The following is a 26,782-nucleotide window of genomic DNA, read 5'->3' as shown; positions in this document are numbered from 1 at the left end:
TCAGAATTTTCGGTATCTGATTGGATCGGATCGGTTCTGAAAAAATGGTATCGTTGCATCCCTAAACCTAAGTTTCTGAGAACCTAACACCATTTACTTCTGAAGACTTCAGGTTGGTTGCAGCTCTGGAAAATTTTGGAGCTGGAGACTAAAATGGTTCCTGGTGATTTCAAACCTTAATCTTCACCTTAATTCCTAATTCTTTTGCACTTAACATGCATCATTTCTTCTTCATGAGGTTTTGACTGACCCTGCTGACCTACTGAGCATTTTGCTGTCCAATGGTTATGGATTAACTTTGCAATTTCTAGTACTGGGCATTTAATATTTTTTGACTTTCAGTCTTGAGTTAAATATCTTTTTTGGCTCATTTTATCTGTAAAAGAAAATCTGTTTAATAATTATGCACACCTGAATAGAAGACTTTTTCACTTCCAGTCTTCATGAATAATTATATATCAATTATAAATTATTAAATACAAGATTAATAGTAGTTAAGTTTCGTTTCATTTGGAATTGGTAAAATGTGCTTGGAAAAAAAATATGATCAGAATTTTAACTTGCGTAATAATTTGCATGCACTGTATTTTTCCTCTTCTGCAGTCGTGGTAATGCGAGGAATCTTTTGATTGGTTGTCAAGGCAGCCAATTAGAATTTAGATCCCTCGTCTCTGATTGGCTGGAATTATGCCATATTGTAACGTACATGAGCAAGCGAGCCATTACTGTTTAGAGATCACTGAGGGCGGCTTCAGGTGATCAAGCTAGTGAAACGTTGCATGCTTAAAAGAAGTCTGCACAAATCCCAAAATTGATTTTCGTGTCCTCTAAATACTTTCTTCTTTGTGAGACAAACATTTTCTTCACAAAACTCAGTTTGTGTGCATGCAAAACACACTTTCTAGATGTAATCCCATAAAATCCAGTATTTAATTAGGAATCTTTGTGTTTGGGAATTTCACTTAAGGGCAAAAGATTTCCCAACACAGATGATACAGAAAGCTGCTTTGTTTGAAAGTGACAAACAAAGTTTGAAGTTTTGTGTGAGATGTACTTTATACACTACATTTACACTATTGAAATAATTCATAATTTTGCTAAGCAAGTGGTTTAATTGATACCATAATTGATAATGTATTTTTGTTCAATAAGTCGTTTCACTTAGAAATGCGTTATAGTACAAAAGTAATTTCAGTCACAACTTCCATTTCATGCTGACGGATTGTGACATAATGCGAATAACAGATTTTAAAAAGTGCTATCATTTGGATTAGTTTCGTGTTAAGCTTTGCATGCCTAATGAAGTCTATAGAAAGTACCACTTTTCTTGCATATTTTTGCACAATTAATGTTATACCAGATTTATGTGTGACAGACTTTTTCCTTCCTTAGGGCCACAGACTTACAGAATAGAGTTGCTACTCAGTGCCTGCAGCTTCATGGTGGATGGGGCTACATGTGGGAGTATCCGATAGCCAAGTGAGTAACAGTTAACCCTTTCGAGTCGATTAACGCGTATACACGTTATGAGTCATTTTCTCCTGATAACCCTGAAAAGAACTTAAATTACACTTTCAGTTTTGATCGTACAGATGAGAGCAATACATCAATCGAATCTGTAAACGGTCTACTTTTTTTGTATACAGACATAATTACAACAAAACTTTGTGCATTTATTAAATAAAGAAAACAAATAAAGTGTGCTGTCTGCAGCCTTTGTCTGCAAAAACGAAGAGACATGATGCGCGCCACTGAGTGACGTCGGTATTTCCTAGTCAGAGAGCACCTGTCCATCAAAAGCTCACTATCCAATCAAAGTAGATCACTGTTAAGCCCGCCCCCACAAGAAGTTTGTCAAAACACCAAACGAAAAACTGCGAAACGTTAGTGAAATCTGTGGCAATACATTCAGAATCCACGATTAGCGAAAACGAATCTTTGAAAAACATTAACAAAGAATGAAGCATATGTTTTTCATTTCATTCATGTTTTTCTTCTTTTGTAATGGCATATTTTTTATATTTTCTGGAAAAGTTACATTCAGTTTTATAAAGTTACGTTCATTTTTATTGAACCAAATGTAATTCCATATTGTTTCAGAAGGCCTTTATTAACCCCCGGAGCCATGTGGAGTATTTTTTTATGATGGATGGATTCACTTTTTTGGGCTACAAAATCTTGACTCCCATTTATTATAAATCTTGGAAGAGCCAGGACATTTTTTTTATATAACTAATAATTGTATTCTTCTTAAAAAAAGAAAGTCTTATACATATAGAATGGCTTGAGGGTGAGTAAATCATGGGGTATTTTTCATTTTTGGGTGAACTATCCCTTTAAGGGAGCGGGATCTTTTTCTGTTAGCCTGCACCAGAACACGGACGTCCTCAACGTAAAAAACGGCATGGTTTTGCAGCGTACAGTGTCTCAGACAGAATGAGACGATCCACAAAGAAAAAAGTGAGAGAAAAGCGGAAAATAGTTTATTTGAATTCTGGCGCTCTCTCGTGACGGATTGTGACGCACCTGTCAGCTGATGGAGGCGGAACTTATAGCGATCGCCTTTTTCTTTGTTTGTTTTATTTTTCAACAGTTTTTATATATGTGAGAGTGTGTTTTATGTTGAATATGAATGTATCTGCATGATTACCATCTGTTTGAGTGCAAATCAGCCCAAATCAGCTCGCTATTACTGTATGATCACGGCTATCAAAGTGAACGCGTCTATATGAATAGAGAGAGTGGATTATTTACTCTATGGCACATTTGTGTTATTACCATCTGTATAAGTGGCCATCAGCACATCAGCACTTATTTGCATCGTAATTCATTGTAAATACTGCATTTCTAGCAATCTCAGGATTTTCTGTAATTGGCATACAAAGTTAAATCTTTTATTTTTCTTATTATTCTTAGTGTTCTTACTCAAATTATTATTATTGTATTTTTCTAATGCTCAAATAAATCACTTATATGATGTCAAAATTTCTGTCTAGTGTTTTCTAATTGAAAAAACTATGCAGTGGTATGTTTACTGACTAAATAGTTTGTAGAAGCCTTCAATACTATTGGGAAATATATTTTCTTATATTTGGGGGGTGGGGGTGTAGACATAGTCTCAAAAATATTTACAGGAGTCTCATCTTTCATGATATCTTATTCAGATTTGAAATAGAAAATCATGAGACATGTGACTTTCAACCCATTACTTTTCTAGATTGCTCCAGGACTCATTTCATGTATTTTTATATCTAATAAAAAAATGTATGTGTGGTAAAAAAAAGTTCAAGGCACTTCAGGGTCTATAACTTTTAACATTTTCGAGCATTATCAAATCTGGTTGATAAAAAGTAAAGCCCAAAGGGTCTTCTTTCCGAAGACACCAAAATTATGTTTGGTGGGGGGTGCTGGCTAACAGGTTTAAACCTTATGATTTACTCTGTTCCTCATATAAAGATATCTTATGGCTTCAGAAGACTTGGAATGCAACACAACTTGTTTGTAGTGCTAAAACTTTTTTTTTTTTTTGACGCAAACGGAGTACGCTGCATGTTGGTAAGTGACACTAAAGGGGTATCTAAGGGGTCCTGACCAAGTGTCAGTGGCCCTGTCCCAAATGGCATACTGAACCCTCATGGTCTTTCTCTGAGTCCACAATTTCATGATGTAATGCTGTTTTGACTGTCGGGTAGAAGTCGGCTTCATAGCAGAAGTGCTCATGATCGAAAGTGCACACGAAGTGAGACAGGGCCAATATGTGACGATTTGGTAAAGAGAACATGTTGCTTCTGTTTCCTTGACTGTTATTCTTTTGTCCAGAAGAGGGCGAGTGTCTCTCAGCTCTTCACAGCAACACCACAATATCTCTCACACTCTTTAAATGGAGCTAAAACTGGGTTCATTTGAATTGTCATTTGATTAGTCACTCTTGATAACGGCAGTCTGTTAGTTGGTATACATTTGTATATTTTGTTGGCAGCAGATGTACCCTGTGTAGGTGTAAAATGCCTCTTTCAGAACCTCCTGGAATATTCATACATGATGAGAGTCTTTAAAAATCTGCTGGTGTTTTAATGCAATATAAATACAGCTTTAAAGGTTAGCTCATCCCAAAATGAGATTTTATATATATATATATATATATATATATATATATATATATATATATATATATATATATATATATATATATATTAATTAATTAATTAATTCATTTATTCATTCATTCATTCATTCATTCATTTAAACAAACTGTTTTTTTGGACCATTAAAAGTATTTTACGTTCATGACAATGAAGCGTATCTTCTCCCCAAAATCCAAGTACCTTTTATGTTTTACAGTAATGAGAATGAATATTTTTCTTAATGATAATAAGAATCTGAGGGGAAATATGCTTGCCATAAAAATGTCAGTATGTAAAAAATCTTAATGATCCTAAAAATAGGCTTCAGTGATATAATTTTGAGGTGAAATATGACCTTAACATTCTTGAGATTCACCCAGCCAGACTTTCAGTCTTGACTCATAAATAAAATGCATTAGAAACATTTTAATGACTGAATGATGTCTTTTTGTGCTGTTTTTCAGGGCTTTTGCAGACTCCAGAGTTCAACCCATCTTCGGAGGAACCAATGAGATCATGAAAGAACTAATCTCACGCAACATCGTTAGTAAAATATAAATGCAGGAAAAATGGAGAAAAAAAAAGAAAAGAAAAAAATGTAAAGTTAACCATCTGTAGCGGGAGTTTCACTGATTGTTTATTTCAGATGAGTTATTTAACATACAAGTTTATGTCATGTTAAAGTCTGCTTATATCAAATAATGTCTGCAGAGAGAACATTTCTTCTGTTTCTGTTCATCTGTTTCTGACTCTATGCTGGATGTATGGATATTTTAAGCAACATTTGTTTTCCAGGTGAACAGTTTTGCACCACTAATTTGCTTTTTTTTTTCAAGTTCAGATACTTTTGTTGTGTTTTGACTGCTTTGTATGTGAATACCAGCTTTGTATGTACAAATAAATCCTTATAAAGATATTTCTAAAGATGGCCCTTATGTTATTTTATCTAACAGTGTGATTCTTTTCTCCAAAAACACCTTTAGGATACTAAAATCAGTTTGTACATTTTAATCACTGTTATGTTTTGTGTAAACAAAGAGAGTCTGTCTAAGTGTGTGTGTAAGTTTATGTGCGGTTGAGTCTGTGGCTGGCATGTTCAGTGAGTCATGGAGCAGAGGTGGGTGGTCTGTGAGCGTTAGTTGGTGGGTGTTATAAAGAGATTAAAACCAGTGTTCGACTCTCCATCCGGCCCTCTTTCTGTCATGGGTGTAATTATAGAGCAGTTTTCCTTTTATTCAAAGATTGTCAAATATAGAGCCACACTATGAATGTTCAGAGTAACTATAGATTAGACAGGAGAGAAAATCATTTTTCAAAAGCAAGTTTGACAAACGGTCAGAAGATCAAAGTCATGATTCACAAATGAATCGCTCTTTTGAGCTGATATTTCTAATGATGTGAGTGTTTCAAAAAGTGCTCTTTTATTTTTATGATGGAGAACAAAATGGAACAAAATTATAATACTGAAACTATAACCACACCAAAATAACATTTAGGTTCCTAGTTAGTGAAAGTGAGATATTTCTTAGAACAATTTAGATTATACCATTAAACAATATTTTACCAACATACATTGCTACACCCAGTGTTGGACTCGTTAATCCAAACAATTTAAATTATTACTTGTTACTAGTTACTCTTTTCAAAAGTAATATTATTGCTTATTACTTTTTGGAAACAGTAATTAGTTACACTACTAGTTACATAACTTTTCCTTCATGGGCTTGTGTATCTTCCCCATAAAATGATGCTAAAATCTCATAATTTGACCAACATCTACATTGGATTGCAGTCAGAACTCAATGGTGATTGCTAGTGACTTTTAAGTAAAAGTGTTGTATTAATTGTCGTGTAGCTCGAAGCTTTTAGCTAATTTCTCTGTTAACCAGGACTATATGACTGTATTTCATGAAGTATTCTATCAAAATACGATTTTTCTCCACATACAGTATTTTAATCATGTAGTTACAACATCTACCAGCAGGGACTAACTGGATCAAGTTAACTAAGCCAAACCTTGACCTTGGCTCGTACAGCAATGACAGGGAATTTTGACCAGTGAGTGCTTAAAAGTCACTTTTAAAAGTGGATGAATGGCAGGTAATACCATTAAAGCATCTTTGTCTTGAATTTCATTTCCGTCTTAATGTTTTTTAAATATGATCTTTCAGATACATTGAAATGACAGTCTGCTCTCTTCTTTTGGTGTTCAGAAAAGCGGAATTAAAACTCTATGTTAGTAGAAAAGGAAGTTTTAAAACTGACAGACATGGTAAGTAAATGGTGAGCCCTCTTCTCTAATTTAAAAGGATCTTCTTTATATTTTCAAAGACTTCTTTGTGTTGTATGAAATGTGCCTTTAGTTGTGGTTGAATAGAGTGATTTAACTGAACTCCCATTAGTCACATCATCTAAAGCTGCATTCACGTCATGTTAGAATGATCATATTTGCAAGTTGAGTGCACAAGTAATAATTATCAGCGGGAAACAGGGCTTATGTCAAGAATTATGGCAGAAGCAGATTGTTATTGATCATAATACGTTGTACTTCTGAATGTCGATGATACAATTTAGTATACAACCTTAGTTCCTGTCACTTTGTTTACAGGTGATAGTCACAAATAGACAATAGCATATTCATATACATAGTGTTCAAGCCTCTAATGCAAATATATTTTGATACTCACACTTACAAGTAAATGCTGTTGTCAATCCCAAAAGCAGGTATATGAACACAGCCAAGGTCATGAGATATATCTGTGAAGTTATTCTAGTTAATTAAACATGTTGAATAGAATAATGTTGCATTCCATTTTAATCACCCATCCAATTTCCCACTTGGAAAATCACAATAAATTTGCTTTCTAAATTGCAACAGAATGTTTTATTTGCATTCAGAATGTTTTTTAGTTGAAATATCCCACATCTGGCTTTGTATGGAACACAAACAGCATACTATTCTAACTTGCTGGAGATCCTAACTGGCTAAATAGTGTGGACCAATCAAACACAGATCAATCACAGTAGCTGAAATGACAAAAGGACACAAGGAAGTTCATATGAATCGTTTAATAACAGATAATAGAGCTACACTCTAGGGTTACCGAACAGGCTTATGGAATAGTCACATTTTTCTTCTGCATGTACGTATACATACATGTACATATTCTGAAACATCAGGATCTGGAAAAACTTAGCACAGGATCATGGTAGCTGCTGTAACACTCAGTCATTACAAAGGCAAAAAGACAGAAGACCAAAACCCCAAAGTTTATTTACAATCTTTCTGTTGCACTTCAGTTATGTTTTAATTTTTGGTGTATGCTCTGTTCAGTAAAGGTTTGTACAATATTTGTTTTAAGCTCTCAATGTTTTAGGGATAGTTCATCCAAAAATATATCATTTTCATCTTCATTTACTTGCCCTTATCTCATTCTAAACCGGCATGACTTTAATTCTTCAGAAGAATACAAGAGGTGGTGCAAAAAATGTGAATGGGGACAGACTCTGTCAAGCTTTAAAAAAGACAATGATATTTGAAGCAGTTCACATTCACACTGATTCACATTCAGATGTGTTGTGAGAACACATTCTGTCTGGTTTGCCATCAGTAAAACCAAATGACATTGATTTTTGCATCTTTCATATTTGCACCCAATTTTGTTATGTTTACAAATTTGTTAGACCACCTCGATAAAATATGCTAAACATCTAATTGGTGTTCCACAATAAAAATAAAGCCATGCAGGGTTGGAACATCATGAGATTGAGTAAATGATGACAGAATGTTAATTTTGGGATGAACTATGTCCCTTTAACTTTCAAACAGATTAAATGGACATCTTAACTGTTTCTTATGGATGTACAGAAGAAAGCTAGGGTTGCATTGCTAGGCTATTTGCAAAGAATAGGTAGATAAATTTTCATACAGTGCATGTAGAGCTCGTAATTTCAAACTTTCCTGCAATTGCACACAAAGGACAGGTTTTCAGGACACCAATTCTGAGTTCTCCACTTATATCGATTTTTAATCTGCATTTGGTTGACCATCCCTACCGGAGTATGTGAGCGGAGTGAAGAGTGGAGCAGCAGGATTTTTGACTGAAGGAGTGGATTTTATGAAAGTCAGAGCATCGTGGTTTTCACTCGCTATGATAGCGCTCAACTACTGATCCATCAAGAGCACATTTAATGCCAAGAAGCCATAATATAACTGCATTTTATGAAGAATTCATGCTTTAAAGATCATAAGCTAGCTTGACAGATATCCCAGATAGCACACATACGTTTAAAAGATGTCTGTTAAAGATTGCGTCATCTGGAAAGCACCTGCTGTGTACAAATATCTGTTAGACATCATTAAAATGTCAGTTTTACATACATTCTAAATCATAAACATCTTAAAGACATCTTCTAAACGTAAATTTGGCATCTGATAGGAAATGTCGTATAGATGTATTGCAGATGAGCCAATGCTCTTAAAAAAATGTCTTGCAGATGTCAAATAGATGTCCCTGTATGTATGTATCACTCAAATCAGAAGGAAGGTGAAGGTTATAATGAAGGCGATGGATGAGTGCGGGAGGTTATATCTCAGGCATTGTTGGTCTGTAGTATGTGGATACTCAATATTGATTGTTTGAATTCACGTTTTAAACTGTTTATTGTACAGGTAGTTAATCTCCGCTCTAAACTAATGTGCTGCTACACAGTTGAACATGCACACACAACACACAAGCTCACACATAACGTACAGATCGTAAGCACATATAAACATTCAGGAGTGCAGAGAATTATTGTCAATGCTGTCCCGTGATTTATCAGCTTAAAAACAGAAAAGTTACAGCATATTTTCTCTGTTTCTGAAGTAACTACAATCTTCAGCTTCGCCTGAGTAGAAAGACGTTGCACAGACGTTTAAGTGAGTTAAATTGTAGTTGGAATAATCTAATTGTAGGGTCTAAAAAAAAAGAAAAGTTAAATCTATTCTTCTAGTATTGTGCCTTTAAAATTGAAATTGTTGCCGCTACATACTCTGATCCCCACAGGTCGGGTAACAATCACATCATCAAGTTATCATGACTGCTTAAATTTCAATCAAAAAACAAAGAACACAAGTTGCGTAAAATCTGCAGTTCAAATCCCAGTAGCGTGATGGAGTCTCATCCAACAAACTGAGAAATGGATGTTAAAGTGTGCCCTCATCAAGGAGTTTGTTTACCCCATCGCAGATCTTCCTCAGGTTAAGTCTGTACTCTTCAGATTGGCCGTACAGCTGGGTCAGGAAATCCACATCTGCGAAATGGTTGAAAACGTGGTCGATCCTTGCGTGGGAGCGCATGGTCAAGTGGTGCTCCACCAGCTCATGGAGAAGGTCCCTACATTCCATCAGTAGCTCAGAAAGAATGCCACGATCGAATGTGTACTCCACCTCGTAAAAGCTCACCACTGTCATGGCCGCCTGGTTCATTTTCTTTTTGAAGCGCTCGACGGTCTCCATCTCATCAGGACTGAACTGGTGGTTTCGATAGAGAATGCCAATCTTCAGGGCGATCTTGATGACGTCTTTGATGATCTTGTGGGCTTCTTTCTTGCTCTTGGTGTATTCACGACTGGCCTTGTAGAGTTCATCCAGAATCTCGCTGCTGGTATCGTCCGTGAGAAGGTTTGCCACAGCCATGGTGGCCATTTTACTTAAGATCTTCTTTTGGGCCTGAAGGGCCAAACTCTTGGAGTTGAAGCTCTCTTGCCCTATACAAAGAAAGAAAACATAAAGTTAGCCACTCCAATATTTGTTTTCCTCTCTCTCACGTAAGTCAGTTTGAATGTCAGCAATGTTCAATTTTCAATAGAACATTTTTCTGTAAATGGGCTGCAGTGTTTTGAGTAACCAGGTCATTTGTATCAACAGACATCTCTGTCAATATGATAACATGCTGAAAGGCTTCAAATATAAAAAATTCCATCTGTCTTTCAAAATATTTTGCTTAAGGTATTGTGGATGTTTTTCTGAAACTGTATTTTTGTGATAACCTCTATTCAGTTCTTGTTGAATGAAATGTTCTAGCATTTTTAAAGGAGTCATGACCCACAATTTGCACTTTTCCACGAGAATCAATGTATGTTATGATTGCCTAACGATTATACACTGGCCGGGAAGCCGATATTTAAAAGTGAAGCATTTGTTTACCTCAGGGTTTGTAAAATAGCCCACGTGCACGCGCACTCAAATACGAGATTTTGATTTCTTCCCCGTCTTGACGTCAAGACGGGGCAGGATATACCATATATGGACACCGCAGCAGGAAGCTCGCCCTTCCCCTCTCTCCCTCATATTCAGTCGAGAAAGATGCTGGAACTAGTGCACACGTGAGTTGCTCTGTGGTTGACTGCCAGAATCAACATGTAAATGTGTTTTCTCTACCAAGAACGGACCTACCTATCAGAGACCAGTGGATTAAATTCATTTTTAATGACGCGGTTCCTTCAACCCTTCCCACTGGCTTATCATTACGTGTTTGTGCTAAACATTGTACGCCGAAATCCTTCACAAATTTGGGGCAATATCAGGCGAAGTTGGCATCGAAGCTCGGGAAAAGCGCCATTCCAACAAAATTGCCTGCAATTGAAACGGTAAGACTGTGTTTTTATTGCTCTACTGTGTGTAACAAACAGCATCTAACTGCCTGTCTGTCACTAGACAAATAAACGAAAGACTCGTGGTGAAGTAATTATTTATGTTCCCTGTAAACTGACTGCAAAAACGGACTTTTGACTGCATTATAATGATTTCTTAATTCAGAATATGATCAGATTGCGTAGGTTGATGTGTTCGGGGAATTTGCCAGTTAATAGTAACATTTAAAGCCCCTTAAGTGAACGAAATGACTCGAAAAAAGATTTGTTCATTTTGATGAACGCGTTTGAACAAGAGAGTCTGGTGTTGCCAGATTGGGTGTTTTTCCGCTAAATATTAAGGCCGGTTTACGGTGGGTTTTAGGTGGGTTTTCGCCTGGAAGGCTTTATAGAAATCTGGCATCCTACTGAATGAGGTTAAACTGAGAGAGCGTGGCGTTCACAGACACCAGAATGAACGACTTCACAGTAACGTTCAACAGGCAGTAATGCGGTACGTTCAGTTCATGTTAGCCCAATATATGAACGAGTTCATGAATTATCGTTCAATGAACGCGTTCAGGCACAACACTGGCAGGAGTATTAGCTTCGAGGTATGGGGAATGGCTGCTAACGTACTTTGCAAAAAACAAATGACTGAGATCATCATGAATTCGGTTATTGTTTATTTGTTGCCTAACGCTTATATATGAGGCGCCGTCTAGTTTGTGTGTGTGTGCTGTGCTCGTCTTATATTTGTGTGTGTGTGCTGTGCTCGTGTCTCATATGAGTAACGTTATGTGCGTGAGTTCATATACATGTATGTGTGACCACTTAGTATATATGCAAGCGTGTTTCATATGTGTGCGTGAATGAAGTTTGATTTAAGCCCTAAACGGCGCCTCATACTTATACACTGGCCGGGAGGCCGTTCGCGTTCATTCACAACTTGCACCATGATGTCAGTTTGTAATGATATGCTAAAGCGTTACCTGCGTTGTCAACCCCCCCCCCCCTTCCTGCAACCAATCAACGCGCCCCTCATTTGCATTATTATAATGACCGTCCACGACAGCCAAAATATCGCATCAGATCTCGCGAGACAATAATGCCTACAGAAATAAGGGTCTGAGGAGCTCTGTGTTTATTTTTTTTCCACTTTTCTTTTTTAGAAGGGCCTGAAAGACTATAATACAGCAGTAGGTATCCAAGGTAATACGAGGGTATGACTCCTTTAAAAGACTGATACATTCCTTTAAAGTGTTGAGTTCTGTATTGCAGTCCATCTTCACTATTTTCATTTTAAATCTGAATGATGCAACATAGTATTGATTTACATAGTAGCATTGATTTTTTTTTTTTTTTGATTTACTACAAAACAAGCATGGAAAAGTAGATGGAAAAATTACAGTGCTTAGTGACATAAAAAAAAAAAGCAAACAATTTCTGGCTTAGCAAGTTGGTATTGGAAGTATAATTATTGGAAATATAATTTATTTATCAGGTTGTGCAGTTATAAAAGCTAATTAGAAAAGGTTTAGTATCACATTGACCAAGGCAACTGGTTTTATGTAATACAATGACATTTACATTTTTAAAAAGGGATTTTTTTGAGCCAGTGTAATTGTGTCACCATAACTGTATGGTGTACAAACAGATGGCAGCAAAGCTGTTGATTTGCTAATGATTTATACAGTGTCTAATGGACAGTGATACTATTAGCACAAGCTGATAGTAAGACTGGAGAGACTATGCTGTGTGACACACCGTGGGCAGTACCCAGAGTTCCTCTGGGTGTGTAAGAGCTTTCAGTGTGTTCATTCTGCTGAGGTTTGCTGTCTCTCTGATCTGGTGTTGTAGCGGTGGAAACTGCACATTCAGTAACTCAATAAGATTTGGGCAAAAAACAGGAGAATGAAAAGAAATGGATTCCATTCTGGGAGAGTTTATGAATCTAAGGGTGCTTTCACACCTGCCTCGTTTAGTTTGGTTGAATCGTACCAGAGTTCGTTTCCCCCTTTGGTGCGGTTCGTTTGGGCAGGTGTGAAAGCAGCAATCGCACTCAGGTGCGTACCAAAGGTGTACCAAACAAGCGTACCGTGACCTGCTTGAAGAGGTGGTCTCGGTACGCTTTCAAACGAACTCTGGAGCGATTCATTTGTGATGAGAACATGATCCGACCTCGAACAGACCCAACTGCAAAAAGTACTGATCATTTTTGGACTAAACCAGCTGCTGTAGTCAGCTGCGCTTTGCATTATGGGATGAGGAAGTGTTTGTTGACAGTTTGCACTTTAGCATGGCAGCTCGTGGACAAACTGGGAGTAGTGAGGAGGTGTGGAGCCTCATAGAAATTTGGTCTGATGACCATGAGCATGTCAGAGTTAAGAAGAATTAATGCACACCTCCGCTTGAAGTTACGAGTGATGCCCGCTCGCCGTTTGCAGGGCAATAGAACGTTGTTTTCAAGCCGCATCCGCTCTTCATTATAGAAATGTTTTGTTTGCATATTGTGGTGTATACAAGACAGTGACAGTGTTGTCTCCGTGTTGTTTGCTGGCTTTTCCTCTTATGTTGGAATTTTCCCGCACGTAAATTCTGACCAATCGAAAAGCAGTTTAGGAAATACGTCATGGCCAATGAGTGATGTGGATGTTGTCATGTGACTGCATTTTGGTTCGTTTCAACTGGTTCGGACCAAAGCAATCAGTGTGGTGTGAAAAGGAACCAAAAAAGCTGAAAAATGCTACAATGTATAATTGTTTGCCCTCGGTAGAGATGTGAAAGCACCCTTATGTTGGATTTCTTGACAACTAATATGAATAATGTTTCCTACAGAGTTTTGTCCCCCTTTCACCATATGGATTTTAATCCATATGAAACTTGATGATTTATTAAATGTGAAAAAATTTTAAGAACATTTGCTTACTTTGAAAAACAAAATATTTCACTGTGCTTACACAATAACCACTCTGACAGAATCAGTTAATTTAGTGAATTATTATTTTTTTCTGACTGATTCAAACATTTTATTAAAAGAACCAACTCATACAAGTCATTTGTTGGTGAATCAGACTACACTGTTAAGGTTGTGTTTTTCCATTCAGTTTAATTTTATTTGTATACAGTTCAGACTACAAGCTAAAAATCCTGCAATATAGAGCCAGCAGGGGTGAAGAGCAGTACAGGAAACACTTTAAACACATTAATTTCTGAGGAAGTACACACTCAAATGCCTCGCAGAAGTTTTTTTCAAGAGCACTCATGATAGTGTGCTGCAGAAATGTTTTTTCGTCCAACCATGTTCCTCTTTTTGTACTTTTGTGCTGTATTTTTGCATCATCCATAATAGACTTTTACATTTGAGTTCATCCATCACGTCCATCATGATGTTCAATATCTCAGGGCTTTGTGAGATGCGCATGTGGGTTTATCTTGGGCTGAGCTGGTGAGATGGCACAGGGAGGAGGGAATTATTTTGTCATGTTTATCTGTAGGAGGCGTGGGCAATCTGAGAGCAAATTTTATTTAGATACCTCCTAGTTCAAATTACATACTACAGACGTGATTAACAGAAAAATAAAAAAAATTCAAATCCAGCAAATAAATTTCTTCCTGTACTCCTCTGCAGCGAGCTGTTGCTCTCGTTTACTGCCTCACACAAATCACAGTTATATGTCAGCGGGTCGGTCTGGAAAATACGTAATTTGAGAATGCCACAGAATGGCACTTGAATGCCACACAAACTCCCGACCCGGGCTCCGGTCTCTCTTACTTCATGTATAGAGAGCCAGAGAGAAGTTGAGCTCTATGTGCACACGTCCAGCTGCCAGGTGAGATAGTGTGACCTCGATCTGATCTCGGAGGCATGACCTTAAGCTAGTGTCTCTGACAGGAATGATGATGTTCACTCTGAATGACAAACTGGTTTATGTAATTGCTGCTCCTGTAGCTCAGTTTGTAGTACATGACACTAGCTACAATGAGGTCACGGGCTTGATTCTCTAGCATACTTAAAAAAATAAATAAATAAAAAATCGTACTGAAATAATATACTTTTAAGTTTACAATTAAATGAAAATGTATTATAGTTTAATTTTATATTATTATATATTATATTTATATAAATGCTAGTATTAAATTCATAAATGTTATATTAAATACAATTTGTTGATATTTTGAGTGTCAAAATTAAGTACATCTCCATGTATAATTTCATAATTGCTTTTGAAATATGGTTAAAGTGTACTGTTGAATGTATTGACAAGTATTTATTGTAAAGTAAAATATAGTTTAATGTCATTTCTATTGAAATTGTGTTTGTAATTACACACATTTATTAAAAATGTAGTACATTTAAAATGCAATCTTTAAATGTAATATCAAATAACACACTGCAGTTAAAATTATGATAAAGTATTTGACGTGCTTTAGTATGTTGGTTAACACATCAAAATAAATGTACTTCTTTAAAGAAGAGCAAAAGATTGTTAAAACAATGATTAAAAAAAAAAGTACTATAAGGAAACACTTTTAGTTTTACATTATTACAAACTGCACATTTTAAAAGTGTATTGAAGTGTATGAAATAACAGTCCGAGGGCACCTAGATCGGACCAAAAGGGCACTTTGGCATCATCGATTAAAGGGTCAGGGTCTTGAGTAGGAAATACTGCTGCTGCACATATAACATGTACAACCTGTCCTCCAACCAACACACCCATATCACTGATCTATAATAGACAACTGGATTGCTCATGATGTCATGAAAGTGAAGCTGCCGCGCCACCATATTGGTAATCCGTAGTATTCCCAAACTTTTCATTGAATTAATAGGAAATCGTACAAATTTAATGAGAAAACATAAACTAATAAGTCAGCTTTTTTAAAAATCCGAAGTATCTACAGTATGTACATTCCTACAATGCAAACACCCTAGGCCTGTGGTCCGCCGTGGTATTGCAGGTGGGCCGCCAATTACTATTAAAAGAAACAATAATATTGTTCATATATGTAAAAATGTCTAAATCATAACATAATAACACCATTTCATATATATAATTAAATAACAAAAAAAAAATATTAAACTGATACTATGCTTCCACTATTCGAGCTCACTGATTGGTTTAAGAATAAACCACCAATTTATCTTAGATATTTTTGCTGCATATGCTACAGAACAACAAATTCAAACATGCCTTGTACAATTATTCATTGTTTATATAATTTTGTTATTGTGTTTTTATTCATACAGTAGGTGCTAACTGCAAATTTTTCAACAACAATTTAGTTACCAGCATTCATTTTGAAGCAGGCAATGATTTAAACGGTGGTTAAGTAAATTATTAATTTAGCATACAACTACAAGGAAACAGTAAGGCTAGTAAACATATTTGCGCAGTCTTGGAGAGTCTGAAATAGATTTTGCTCAATCAGGACAATAATCATAATTTATTCAGAGAAATAACTGACTACATACAGTATGGACATAAAGCTTTGTTTCAAGATGGTAAGTTAAGCTTTTCAGTTCAGTATAAAGCAATATAGTAACAGAGGCTATTGTTTTATTCATTGTATATTCAAATCAATTTCTTGCTATTAATAGGTTCATGTTTAATAATTCCTGAATAATTACGTACATAAAGAAATAGCTTATATTTTGTGTTGGATCAGTTATCTGTGTCAGCAGTGCACAGCAAACATACCCACCTAAACGACTTAAATATATCATTTATCCTGCCCAAAAAGACCATAAACAGCACAGATAACATCTGAAGTAAAAATGAATTTACATACACATAACATAAAAACTAATCCCATTTGACTGATTTGCTTCAAATTGGGTGATTTTAGGTCAGTGGTTTGCATGTGACTCCGGTAGGGATTGGTAAGATCTAACACTTCCGGTGGCTTCACTGCCATGAGCAATCCAGTGATATATAGATCAATGGTCCGTATAGGTCGTTTGTTCAAATCCCTGAAATACGACCCAACAGAGTGTATACTACATTTGCGCCCCTATCGGCAACAGGATGTTTTCATATTAATGTTTTGTACTCTTTTATTTACGCTATAATTCGGGTTTTGAGTATTGCGTTATATGATGATATGTAATCATGTGATCATTGGTTCAATCCCAAAGAACACACATGCTCATAAAATGTTTTTGCTCTATAAATCATAATTTATCATGATTTCTGTGAGGGGTAGGTTTAGGGGTGGGGTTAGTTTTGGTCATTCGGATAATAAGCCACCTAGTAAAATTAGTTAAATATAGCTCGTAATTAAGGTGCTTGCACAAACAACCTATATGGCCGTTTTTTGTTGGAGGACAGGCTCAACATTTAAGATATTACCCCATATAAAACATACATCAAATTACCCTGTAGCAGATCTATACAGGTGGAGTTGAGGAAGGTGGAGGGGTTCTGAAGTGCTCTGCAACTGCTACATAAAACGCGAGCCAAGTATTTGAATGTTGAGCAGCAAGCTCATTGGCTGCTGATATGAAAAGAAACCAGTCAGCTTCACCATGTGATTGATGACGTAATTATAATTATAACCTATGGACTTTTGTTTAAATGCAGACTATAAAAAGCATTGCTGTTTTGTGAATAAAAAGTAGCAAATTAACAAAAGATTCATATTGCAGTGATCGTATTTGTGTTTCTAGTGAAGAGATCTTGGTTGGCATCTAATGCTGGCATCACTTTAAGGTTTTATATAATGAAAATCAGATTTTTCTGGGTTTAAGGGCTATAACTTTGTTTTGGTAAGCCTTTTTCTGCAAGCATCTGAAATAAATCAGTGGGTCCCTTTGTGGCGTGACAAAGGGATCTCATTATAATATTATTGCCTCTTAATCTGCACGTTTCCACTCACGGCACCGCCATTCTTGTTTTCGCAAGTGAAAACAGCGTACCAGTTCTAGCTCCATGGCAAAAGTTCACGCAAAGCATGCTAACTGTTCTCATGTTAGCTGCACAGATGAGCACAGATTAGTCCCAGTCTCAGAGGAGACAAGAGAGCAGTGGATTTATTTATTTACTGTATATTACGCTGCTGCCACACAGATCTAATTTAAACATGCGATTTCTTTCCCAGCTGTTTACCTTCACAAACATAACAGACTGTTTTTGTAACTCATCTGTTTTTAACAAACTTTTGTGTATTTGACAGTTTAAGTGCAATAAGACATGAAGATAATTTAATGTAGTAATCACATGCCATGTGACAGATGCTTTCTGCGTGTGTGCTTTGGGTGTGTGTGCTTAGAAAGAACTATATCAGAAGTTTAAACTAATATGGTTTTAAAACGCATGATTTCAGTGCGATGGACATGATAATCAAAACCAAACAATGGTCTTTTTTTTTAGGAGTATCTGACATATGAGCTGTATATATTATATAGCTATATAAAATATGTTCCTTTTGAAATAAATGGGTATGATGCACTGGGCCATACTGTACTTGGCCACACATCACTTCACTCATATGACTGTAAGTAATGGCCTGTGGTTTGAGTCAAATGTTAATTCAGTAGCCATTTTATACAGATTTTGTCTGTGACTCATATGTGAGTTGTTTAAATGATTAATTAAAAGAACCTGCTCATTTAAATCTTTGGTTTGTAATTGAAACTATACTGAAGGCACTGTGTTTGATGTTCTGTACAAACAGGCAGCACAAAACATGTTTTGCCTTTCTATATTTAGGGCCCGAGCACCGATGGTGTGAGGACCCTCTTGGAATTTCTCTGTTTATTATTATTATTATTATTAGGGCCCGAGCACCGATGGTGTGAGGACCCTCTTGGAATTGCTCCGTTTATTATTATTATTATTATTATTAGGGCCCGAGCACCGATGGTGTGAGGACCCTCTTGGAATTGCTCCGTTTATTATTAGGGCCCGAGCACCGATGGTGTGAGGACCCTCTTGGAATTGCTCCGTTTATTATTATTATTATTAGGGCCCGAGCACCGATGGTGTGAGGACCCTCTTGGAATTGCTCCGTTTATTATTATTATTATTATTATTATTATTATTCTCCAGAATGATTTTTGAGGGCCTAAACATACTCAAAAAGTCATGAAACTTTGCACACACCTCAGAACCGGCGAAAATGGACATCTGATATGGGTTTCAGAAGTGGGTGTGGCAAAATGGCTCGACAGCGCCACCTATACATGTTCAACGGTGTGCGCCTCGAGCTATGTTTCACGTACATGTATGAAAATCGGTATACACATGTAACTCTCCAATACCTACAAAAAAGTCTCTTAGAGCAAAATTCTAAACCCAACAGGAAGTCGATTATTTTTAATATTATAAGCAAATTTTGTGTCATTTTTGCCAATTCCATGAGTTGTATTTTAACGAACTCCTCCTAGAAACTTATTCAGATCAACACCAAATTTGGTATGCCTTATCTAAAGGCCTTTGCGATGTTAAATTGCGAAGATTTTGAGTTTTCGTTAAAGGGCGTGTCCGTGGCGGCTTGGCAAATTTCAATGATTCGCCATGAAAAAGTGAAGTGTGAAGTGAAGTGAAGTGAAGTGAAGTGACATTCAGCCAAGTATGGTGACCCATACTCAGAATTTGTGCTCTGCATTTAACCCATCCGAAATGCACACACACAGAGCAGTGACCACACACACACACACACACACTGTGAGCACACACCCGGAGCAGTGGGCAGCCATTTATGCTGCGGCGCCCGGGGAGCAGTTGGGGGTTCAATGCCTTGCTCAAGGGCACCTAAGTCGTGGTATTGAAGGTGGAGAGAGAACTGTACATGCACTCCCCCCACCCACAATTCCTGCCGGCCCGGGACTCGAACCCACAACCTTTCGATTGGGAGTCTGACTCTCTAACCATTAGGCCACGACTTCCCTTAGTGAAGTCATGGAAATGAAGTTGCTATAACTCAGACATACAATGTCCAATGTGCCCAAAACTTCACATGTTTAATAAGACTCCTGACCTGAACATATTTACATGCCCATATTCAGTTATAGTCATAGCGCCACCTATAGGCAACAGGAAGTGACATATTTTACACTTCGACAGACTACTCCTAGAAATTTTTTGACATCAATGTCTTTTTTATGGTCAGTATAATCTAAAGGCCTGTGCAATGTTAAATTGTGAAGATCTTGAGTTTTTGTTAAAGGGCGTGTCCATGGCGGCCTGACAAATTTCGATGTTTCGCCATGAAAAAGGAAGTTGCTGTAACTCAGACATACAATGTCCAATCTGCCCCAAACTTCACATGTTGGATAAGACTCTTGACCTGAACAGATCTACATGCCAATATTCAGTTATAGTCATAGCGCCACCTATTGGCAACAGGAAGTGAAATATTTTACACTGCGACTAACTACTCCTAGAAATTTTATGACATCAATGTTATTTTTGTGGTCAGTCTAATCTAAAGACCTGTGTGATGTTTAGTTGTGAAGATCTTGAGTTTTCGTTAAAAAACGTGTCCATAATGACTATGTCTTTGATGTCTCGCCACAGCAAGAGAAGTTGTTGTAACTCAGGCATAAAATGTTTGATCTTCCCCAAACTTCACATGTTCGATAAGAGTGCAGCCCTGAACACATCTGAAGGCCAATATTCCATTATAATGATAACGCCACCTGCTGGCAACAGAAAGATTGGCACATATATGGAATAAACTTTGATATATTCCACTTATATTTATGAGTTTAAATGCATATTTCTCACCGTTCACCTATTTACTAAAGCCACTCGCTGCCGGTGAGCCCGGGTGCGAGGGCCCGTTCATCGCTGCTTGCAGCTTTAATTATTATTATTATTATTATTATTCTTCTCTAAGATGAATCGCATTTTTGAGAGCCTAAACATGCTCGAAAAGTCATGAAACTTTGCACACACCTCAGAACTGGCGAAAATTTACGTCTGATATGGGTTTCAGAAATGGGTGTGGCAAAATGGCTCGACAGCACCACCTATACACGTTCAACGGTGTGCGCCTCGAGCTACGTTTCACGTACATGTATGAAAATTGGTATACACATGTATCTCTCCAATACCTACAAAAAAGTCTCCTGGAGCAAAATCCGAAACCCAACAGGAAGTCGGTTATTTTTAATTTTATGAGCAAATTTTGTGTCATTTTTGTCATTTCCATGCGTTGTATTTTAACGAACTCCTCCTAGAGATTAATTCAGATCAACACCAAAGTTGGTATGCCTAATCTAAAGGCCTTTGCGATGTTAAATTGCGAAGATTTTGAGTTTTCATTAAAGGGCGTGTCCGTGGCGGCCTGGCGAATTTCGATGATTCGCCATGAAAAATGAAGTTGCTATAACTCAGACATACAATGTCCAATCTGCCCCAAACTTTACATGTTTGATGAGACTCCGAATCTGAACAGATTGACATGCCCATATTCAGTTATAGTCATAGCGCCACCTATTGGCAACAGGAAGTGACATATTTTACACTGTGACTAACTACTCATAGAAATTTTATGACATCAATGTCTTTTTTTGTGGTCAGTCTAATCTTATCTAAAGGCCTGTGCGATGTTAAGTTGTGAAGATCTTGAGTTTTCGTTAAGGGGCGTGTCCATGGCGCCGTGACAAAATTCAAAGTCTCGCCATGGGAATAAAAGATGTTATAACTCAGGCATAAAATGTCCGATCTTCCCCAAACTTCACATGTTTGATAAAAGTCCTGGCCTGAACAGATCTGAAGGCCAATATTCAATCAGGTGTGGCAAAATGGCTCGATAGCGCCACCTATACACTTTCAACTGAGTGCATATACACTTTCAACGGAGTGCGCCTCAAGCTATGTTTCACGTACATGTACAAAAATCGGTACACACATGTAACACACCAATATCTACGAAAAAGTATCTTGGTACGAAATCCGAATCCAAACAGGAAGTCAGTTATTTAGAATGTTCTCTGCAAAATTGGTGTTGTTTTTGGCATTTTCAGGGGTTGTACTTTAACGAACTCCTCCTGGAGATTTATTCAAATCAACATCAAACTTGGTCAGTTAAATCTAAAGGCCTTTGCGAAGTTAAATTGGGAAGATCTTGAGATTTCGTTAAAGGGAGTGTCCATGGCGGCCTGACAAATTTTGATGTTTCGCCATGAAAAATGAAGTTGCTGTAACTCAGACATACAATGTCCAATCTGCCCCAAACTTCGCATGTTAGATAAGACTTCTGCCCTTAACAGATCTACATGCCCATATTCAATAATAGTCATAGTGCCACCTGCTGGCAACAGGAAGTGACATATTTTACGCTGAGACAAACTACTCCTAGAGATTTTTTGACATTAATGTATTTTTGTGGTCAGTCTAATCTAAAGGCCTGTGTAATGTTAAATTGTGGCAATCTTGAGTTTTTGTTAAAGAGCGTGTCCATGGCAAAAATGACAAAATTTGATGTCTCGCCACAGCAAGAGAAGTTGTTGTAACTCAGGCATAAAATGTTTGATCTTCCCCAAACTTCACATGTTCGATAAGAGTGCAGCCCTGAACACATCTGAAGGCCAATATTCCATTATAATGATAGCGCCACCTGCTGGCAACAGAAAGATTGGCACATATATGGAATAAACTTTGATATATTCCACTTATATTTATGAGTTTAAATGCATATTTCTCACCGTTCACCTATTTACTAAAGCCACTCGCTGCCGGTGAGCCCGGGTGCGAGGGCCCGTTCATCGCTGCTTGCAGCTTTAATTATTATTATTATTATTATTATTATTATTCTTCTCTAAGATGAATCGCATTTTTGAGAGCCTAAACATGCTCGAAAAGTCATGAAACTTTGCACACACCTCAGAGCTGGCGAAAATTTACGTCTGATATGGGTTTCAGAAGTGGGTGTGGCAAAATGGCTCCACAGCTCCACCTATACACGTTCAACGGTGTGCACCTCGAGCTACGTTTCACGTACATGTATGAAAATTGGTATAAACATGTATCTCTCCAATACCTACAAAAAAGTCTCTTGGAGCAAAATCCGAAACCCAACAGGAAGTCGGTTATTTTTAATTTTATGAGCAAATTTTGTGTCATTTTTGTCATTTCCATGCGTTGTATTTTAACGAACTCCTCCTAGAGATTAATTCAGATCAACTCCAAAGTTGGTATGCCTAATCTAAAGGCCTTTGCGATGTTAAATTGCGAAGATTTTGAGTTTTCGTTAAAGGGCGTGTCCGTGGCGGCCTGGCGAATTTCGATGATTCGCCATGAAAAATGAAGTTGCTATAACTCAGACATACAATGTCCAATCTGCCCCAAACTTCACATGTTTGATGAGACTCCGAACCTGAACAGATTGACATGCCCATATTCAGTTATAGTCATAGCGCCACCTATTGGCAACAGGAAGTGACATATTTTACACTGCGACTAACTACTCCTAGAAATTTTATGACATCAATGTCTTTTTTGTGGTCAGTCTAATCTAAAGGCCTGTGCAATGTTAAATTGTGAAGATCTTGAGTTTTCGTTAAGGGGCGTGTCCATGGCGCCGTGACAAAATTCAAAGTCTCGCCATGGGAATAAAAGATGTTATAACTCAGGCATAAAATGTCCGATCTTCCCCAAACTTCACATGTTTGATAAAAGTCCTGGCCTGAACAGATCTGAAGGCCAATATTCCATCGGGTGTGGCAAAATGGCTCGATAGCGCCACCTATACACTTTCAACTGAGTGCATATACACTTTCAACGGAGTGCGCCTCGATCTATGTTTCACGTACATGTACAAAAATTGGTACACACATGTAACACACCAATACCTACAAAAAAGTCTCTTGGTACGAAATCCTAATCCCAACAGGAAGTCGATTATTTAGAATTTTCCCTGCAAAATTGGTGTTGTTTTTGCCATTTTCAGGGGTTGTACTTTAACGAACTCCTCCTAGAGATTTATTCAGATGAACACCAAACTTGGTCAGTGTAATCTAAAGCCCTTTGTGATGTTAAATTGCGAAGGACTTGAGGTTTCGTTAAAGGGCGTGTCCATGGCGGCCTGACAAATTTCGATGTTTCGCCATGAAAAAGGAAGTTGCTGTAACTCAGACATACAATGTCCAATCTGCCCCAAACTTCACATGTTGGATAAGACTCTTGACCTGAACAGATCTACATGCCAATATTCAGTTATAGTCATAGCGCCACCTATTGGTAACAGGAAGTGAAATATTTTACACTGCGACAAACTACTCCTAGAAATTTTATGACATCAATGTTATTTTTGTGGTCAGTCTAATCTAAAGACCTGTATGATGTTTAGTTGTGAAGATCTTGAGTTTGCGTTAAAAGGCGTGTCCATGGCACCGTGACGAAGTTCGATGTGTCGCCATGGGAATAAAAGATGTTATAACTCAGGCATAAAATGTCCGATCTTGCCCAAACTTCACATGTGTGATAAGGGTCCTGGCCTGAACAGATCTGAAGGCCAATATTCCATTGGGTGTGGCAAAATGGCTCGATAGCGCCACCTATACACTTTCAACTGAGTGCATATACACTTTCAATGGAGTGCGCCTCAAGCTATGTTTCACGTACATGTACAAAAATCGGTACACACATGTAACACACCAATATCTACGAAAAAGTCTCTTGGTACGAAATCCGAATCCAAACAGGAAGTCAGTTATTTAGAATGTTCTCTGCAAAATTGGTGTTGTTTTTGGCATTTTCAGGGGTTGTACTTTAACGAACTCCTCCTGGAGATTTATTCAAATCAACATCAAACTTGGTCAGTTAAATCTAAAGGCCTTTGCGAAGTTAAATTGGGAAGATCTTGAGATTTCGTTAAAGGGAGTTTCCATGGCGGCCTGACAAATTTTGATGTTTCGCCATGAAAAATGAAGTTGCTGTAACTCAGACATACAATGTCCAATCTGCCCCAAACTTCGCATGTTAGATAAGACTTCTGCCCTTAACAGATCTACATGCCCATATTCAATTATAGTCATAGCGCCACCTGCTGGCAACAGGAAGTGACATATTTTACGCTGAGACAAACTACTCCTAGAGATTTTTTGACATTAATGTATTTTTGTGGTCAGTCTAATCTAAAGGCCTGTGTAATGTTAAATTGTGGCAATCTTGAGTTTTTGTTAAAGAGCGTGTCCATGGCAAAAATGACAAAATTTCATGTCTCGCCACAGCAAGAGAAGTTGTTGTAACTCAGGCATAAAATGTTTGATCTTCCCCAAACTTCACATGTTCGATAAGAGTGCAGCCCTGAACACATCTGAAGACCAATATTCCATTATAATGATAGCGCCACCTGCTGGCAACAGGAAGATTGGAACATATATGGAATAAACATTGATATATTCTACTTAAATTTATGAGTTTAAATGCATATTTCTCACCGTTCACCTATTTACTAAAGCCACTCGCTGCCAGTGAGCCCGGGTGCGAGGGCCCGTTTATCGCTGCTTGCAGCTTTAATTTCCATTGTATTTCTTTCTTTCTTTTTTTTTTGTGGTGCCAGAATATGCAGATTAACCAACACAGAGTTTTCCAAAGCCAGTTCTTAAACTAGTAAACTTAAACTATTTTTAAACTGCCAGGCTCTGACACCCCTGGCAGTTGGTTTTGCAGTACACAGGCATTTGACTGTTTCTGCATCTATGTCAGTGCTGATGTTTGTTGTTGTGAATCGAGGCTTTGTTTGGCATCTCTCTCTGTCATAATGTAAAGTCAGTGAGTGACAGACACGACCTGTGGCATCAACAAATGCCAGACCAACCAGACACTGACCCACTACACAGGGGTTCCTGCTCTCTCTGTTCTCTGGGCCATAAAGTTATCAGGGGCTTTAAAGGGTCATGCAGATGAAAACAGAAAAAAAAAACTGCACTCTGGAGGTGTGCAAGAGGAGTTCACTACGTAATAATGAATTTTCGGTCAGTCACTGAGAGTAATTATGTGCATTAACTGTCTGTTGGTTTAACATAGATTTACTGAAGCAATTATGCAAAACAGGTAAAGGCATAAACAATTCCAAAATAAATGTTCACTGAAGATAGTTAGCATGTCACAGTTCTCCATTTCACAGACCAATTCTGAGTGCTAAATTGGAGAGGATGCTGTCGACTATCAAGATATTGGATATGACAGTCTTCTTCATTATCTGATGAAAAACCGCTCTTGAATTATTGATGTTCATCATTTGCTTTCCATCGACAATGCAAAATTAATTGCTCCATGAAATATTGACTTGTGAAAAGCGAGGAAATGTGCTTACTGTAATTACAAATTATTATTTGTATGAAAAAGTAAGCATGAAACTGCACCCAAACACCCTCAGTGAAGCATGACCAGGAGTGCACTGTAAGTGTAGCTTGCTGCTTAACTATTACAATGCAACATTGGAGGAACTAACCAACTAGTCTGTTTCCTGAAACCATAGTAACTTAGTCACAAACTCCATCGTTTGAACCACAGTAGTTCAACAATATAAATTTGTTGTTAATGATGTCACATGTAGGTGGTGGAGTAATAACTTAATATTAATCAATTTTGTTTTGTTTTCCTTGTCATTTTGCTTTATTTGTTAATTGATTCATCAGGGGTTCCCTCTTATGCCCAATTCTGAGATTCTCTTATGCATTCATGCACAATGCCCACTATTCAGAAACAATGATACGCTAAAATATATAGACTAAAATATATTAAAAAGTAAAGACACATTTTTAGGGGATTGTTCTAACTTTCCCCCTATAATTCGCCCCTGCTTGTGATTATATTTGATTTACAATGCTTTGGGAAAATGCACTCCTGACCATATGAAAATTGGGATTTAGAGTGTATATACACTGTACTGCAATTCTGACTTCATAATTCACAATTGTAAGTTTATATTATGCAATAGTGTGAAAAATTCAGAAATGAAAGTAGTAAGCTTGCAATAGTGAGATAAAGGTAATCGCCATTATCTTTTTTTATCTAGTGGTGAAAAAAGGCTTCCATAGTAAACAGCTTTCTCCACAACATAATTTGCTGTAAAACTGCTGC

General features: G+C 37.3%; 2 protein-coding genes across 5 annotated transcripts in view; one reads left to right on the top strand and one right to left on the bottom strand.

The window, feature by feature from the left end:
• LOC132155944 (long-chain specific acyl-CoA dehydrogenase, mitochondrial-like) overlaps positions 1 to 5,022 on the top strand; it is a 29,757-nt gene extending 24,735 nt beyond the window's left edge. For all 3 annotated transcript variants that reach the window (XM_059564731.1, XM_059564733.1, XM_059564732.1), the window contains 2 exons: positions 1,393 to 1,479; positions 4,589 to 5,022. In XM_059564731.1, the coding sequence (XP_059420714.1) occupies positions 1,393 to 1,479; positions 4,589 to 4,682 (181 nt within the window). In that variant the 3' untranslated portion in view covers positions 4,683 to 5,022. The remainder of the gene's footprint in view (positions 1 to 1,392; positions 1,480 to 4,588) is intronic.
• Positions 5,023 to 8,469: 3,447 nt separating this feature from the next.
• Positions 8,470 to 26,782, bottom strand: part of LOC132155587 (tumor necrosis factor alpha-induced protein 8-like protein 3) — a 56,114-nt gene continuing 37,801 nt past the window's right edge. The window contains exons 2-3 of one of the 2 annotated variants that reach the window (XR_009437291.1): positions 8,997 to 9,875; positions 8,470 to 8,948 (exon numbers count right to left, since the gene is read on the bottom strand). Coding sequence is in view for 1 of the 2 variants with exons in the window: in XM_059564343.1 (XP_059420326.1) it covers positions 9,313 to 9,875 (563 nt within the window). In the remaining variant the exon portion in view is untranslated. Of the gene's footprint in view, positions 9,876 to 26,782 lie in introns of both variants that reach the window. The other variant, XM_059564343.1, reaches the window with a different exon arrangement.

This window comes from Carassius carassius, chromosome 13 (assembly GCF_963082965.1).
Source record: "Carassius carassius chromosome 13, fCarCar2.1, whole genome shotgun sequence".
Lineage (NCBI taxonomy): Eukaryota > Metazoa > Chordata > Actinopteri > Cypriniformes > Cyprinidae > Carassius > Carassius carassius.
This window is presented reverse-complemented; position numbering and strand designations above follow the sequence as displayed.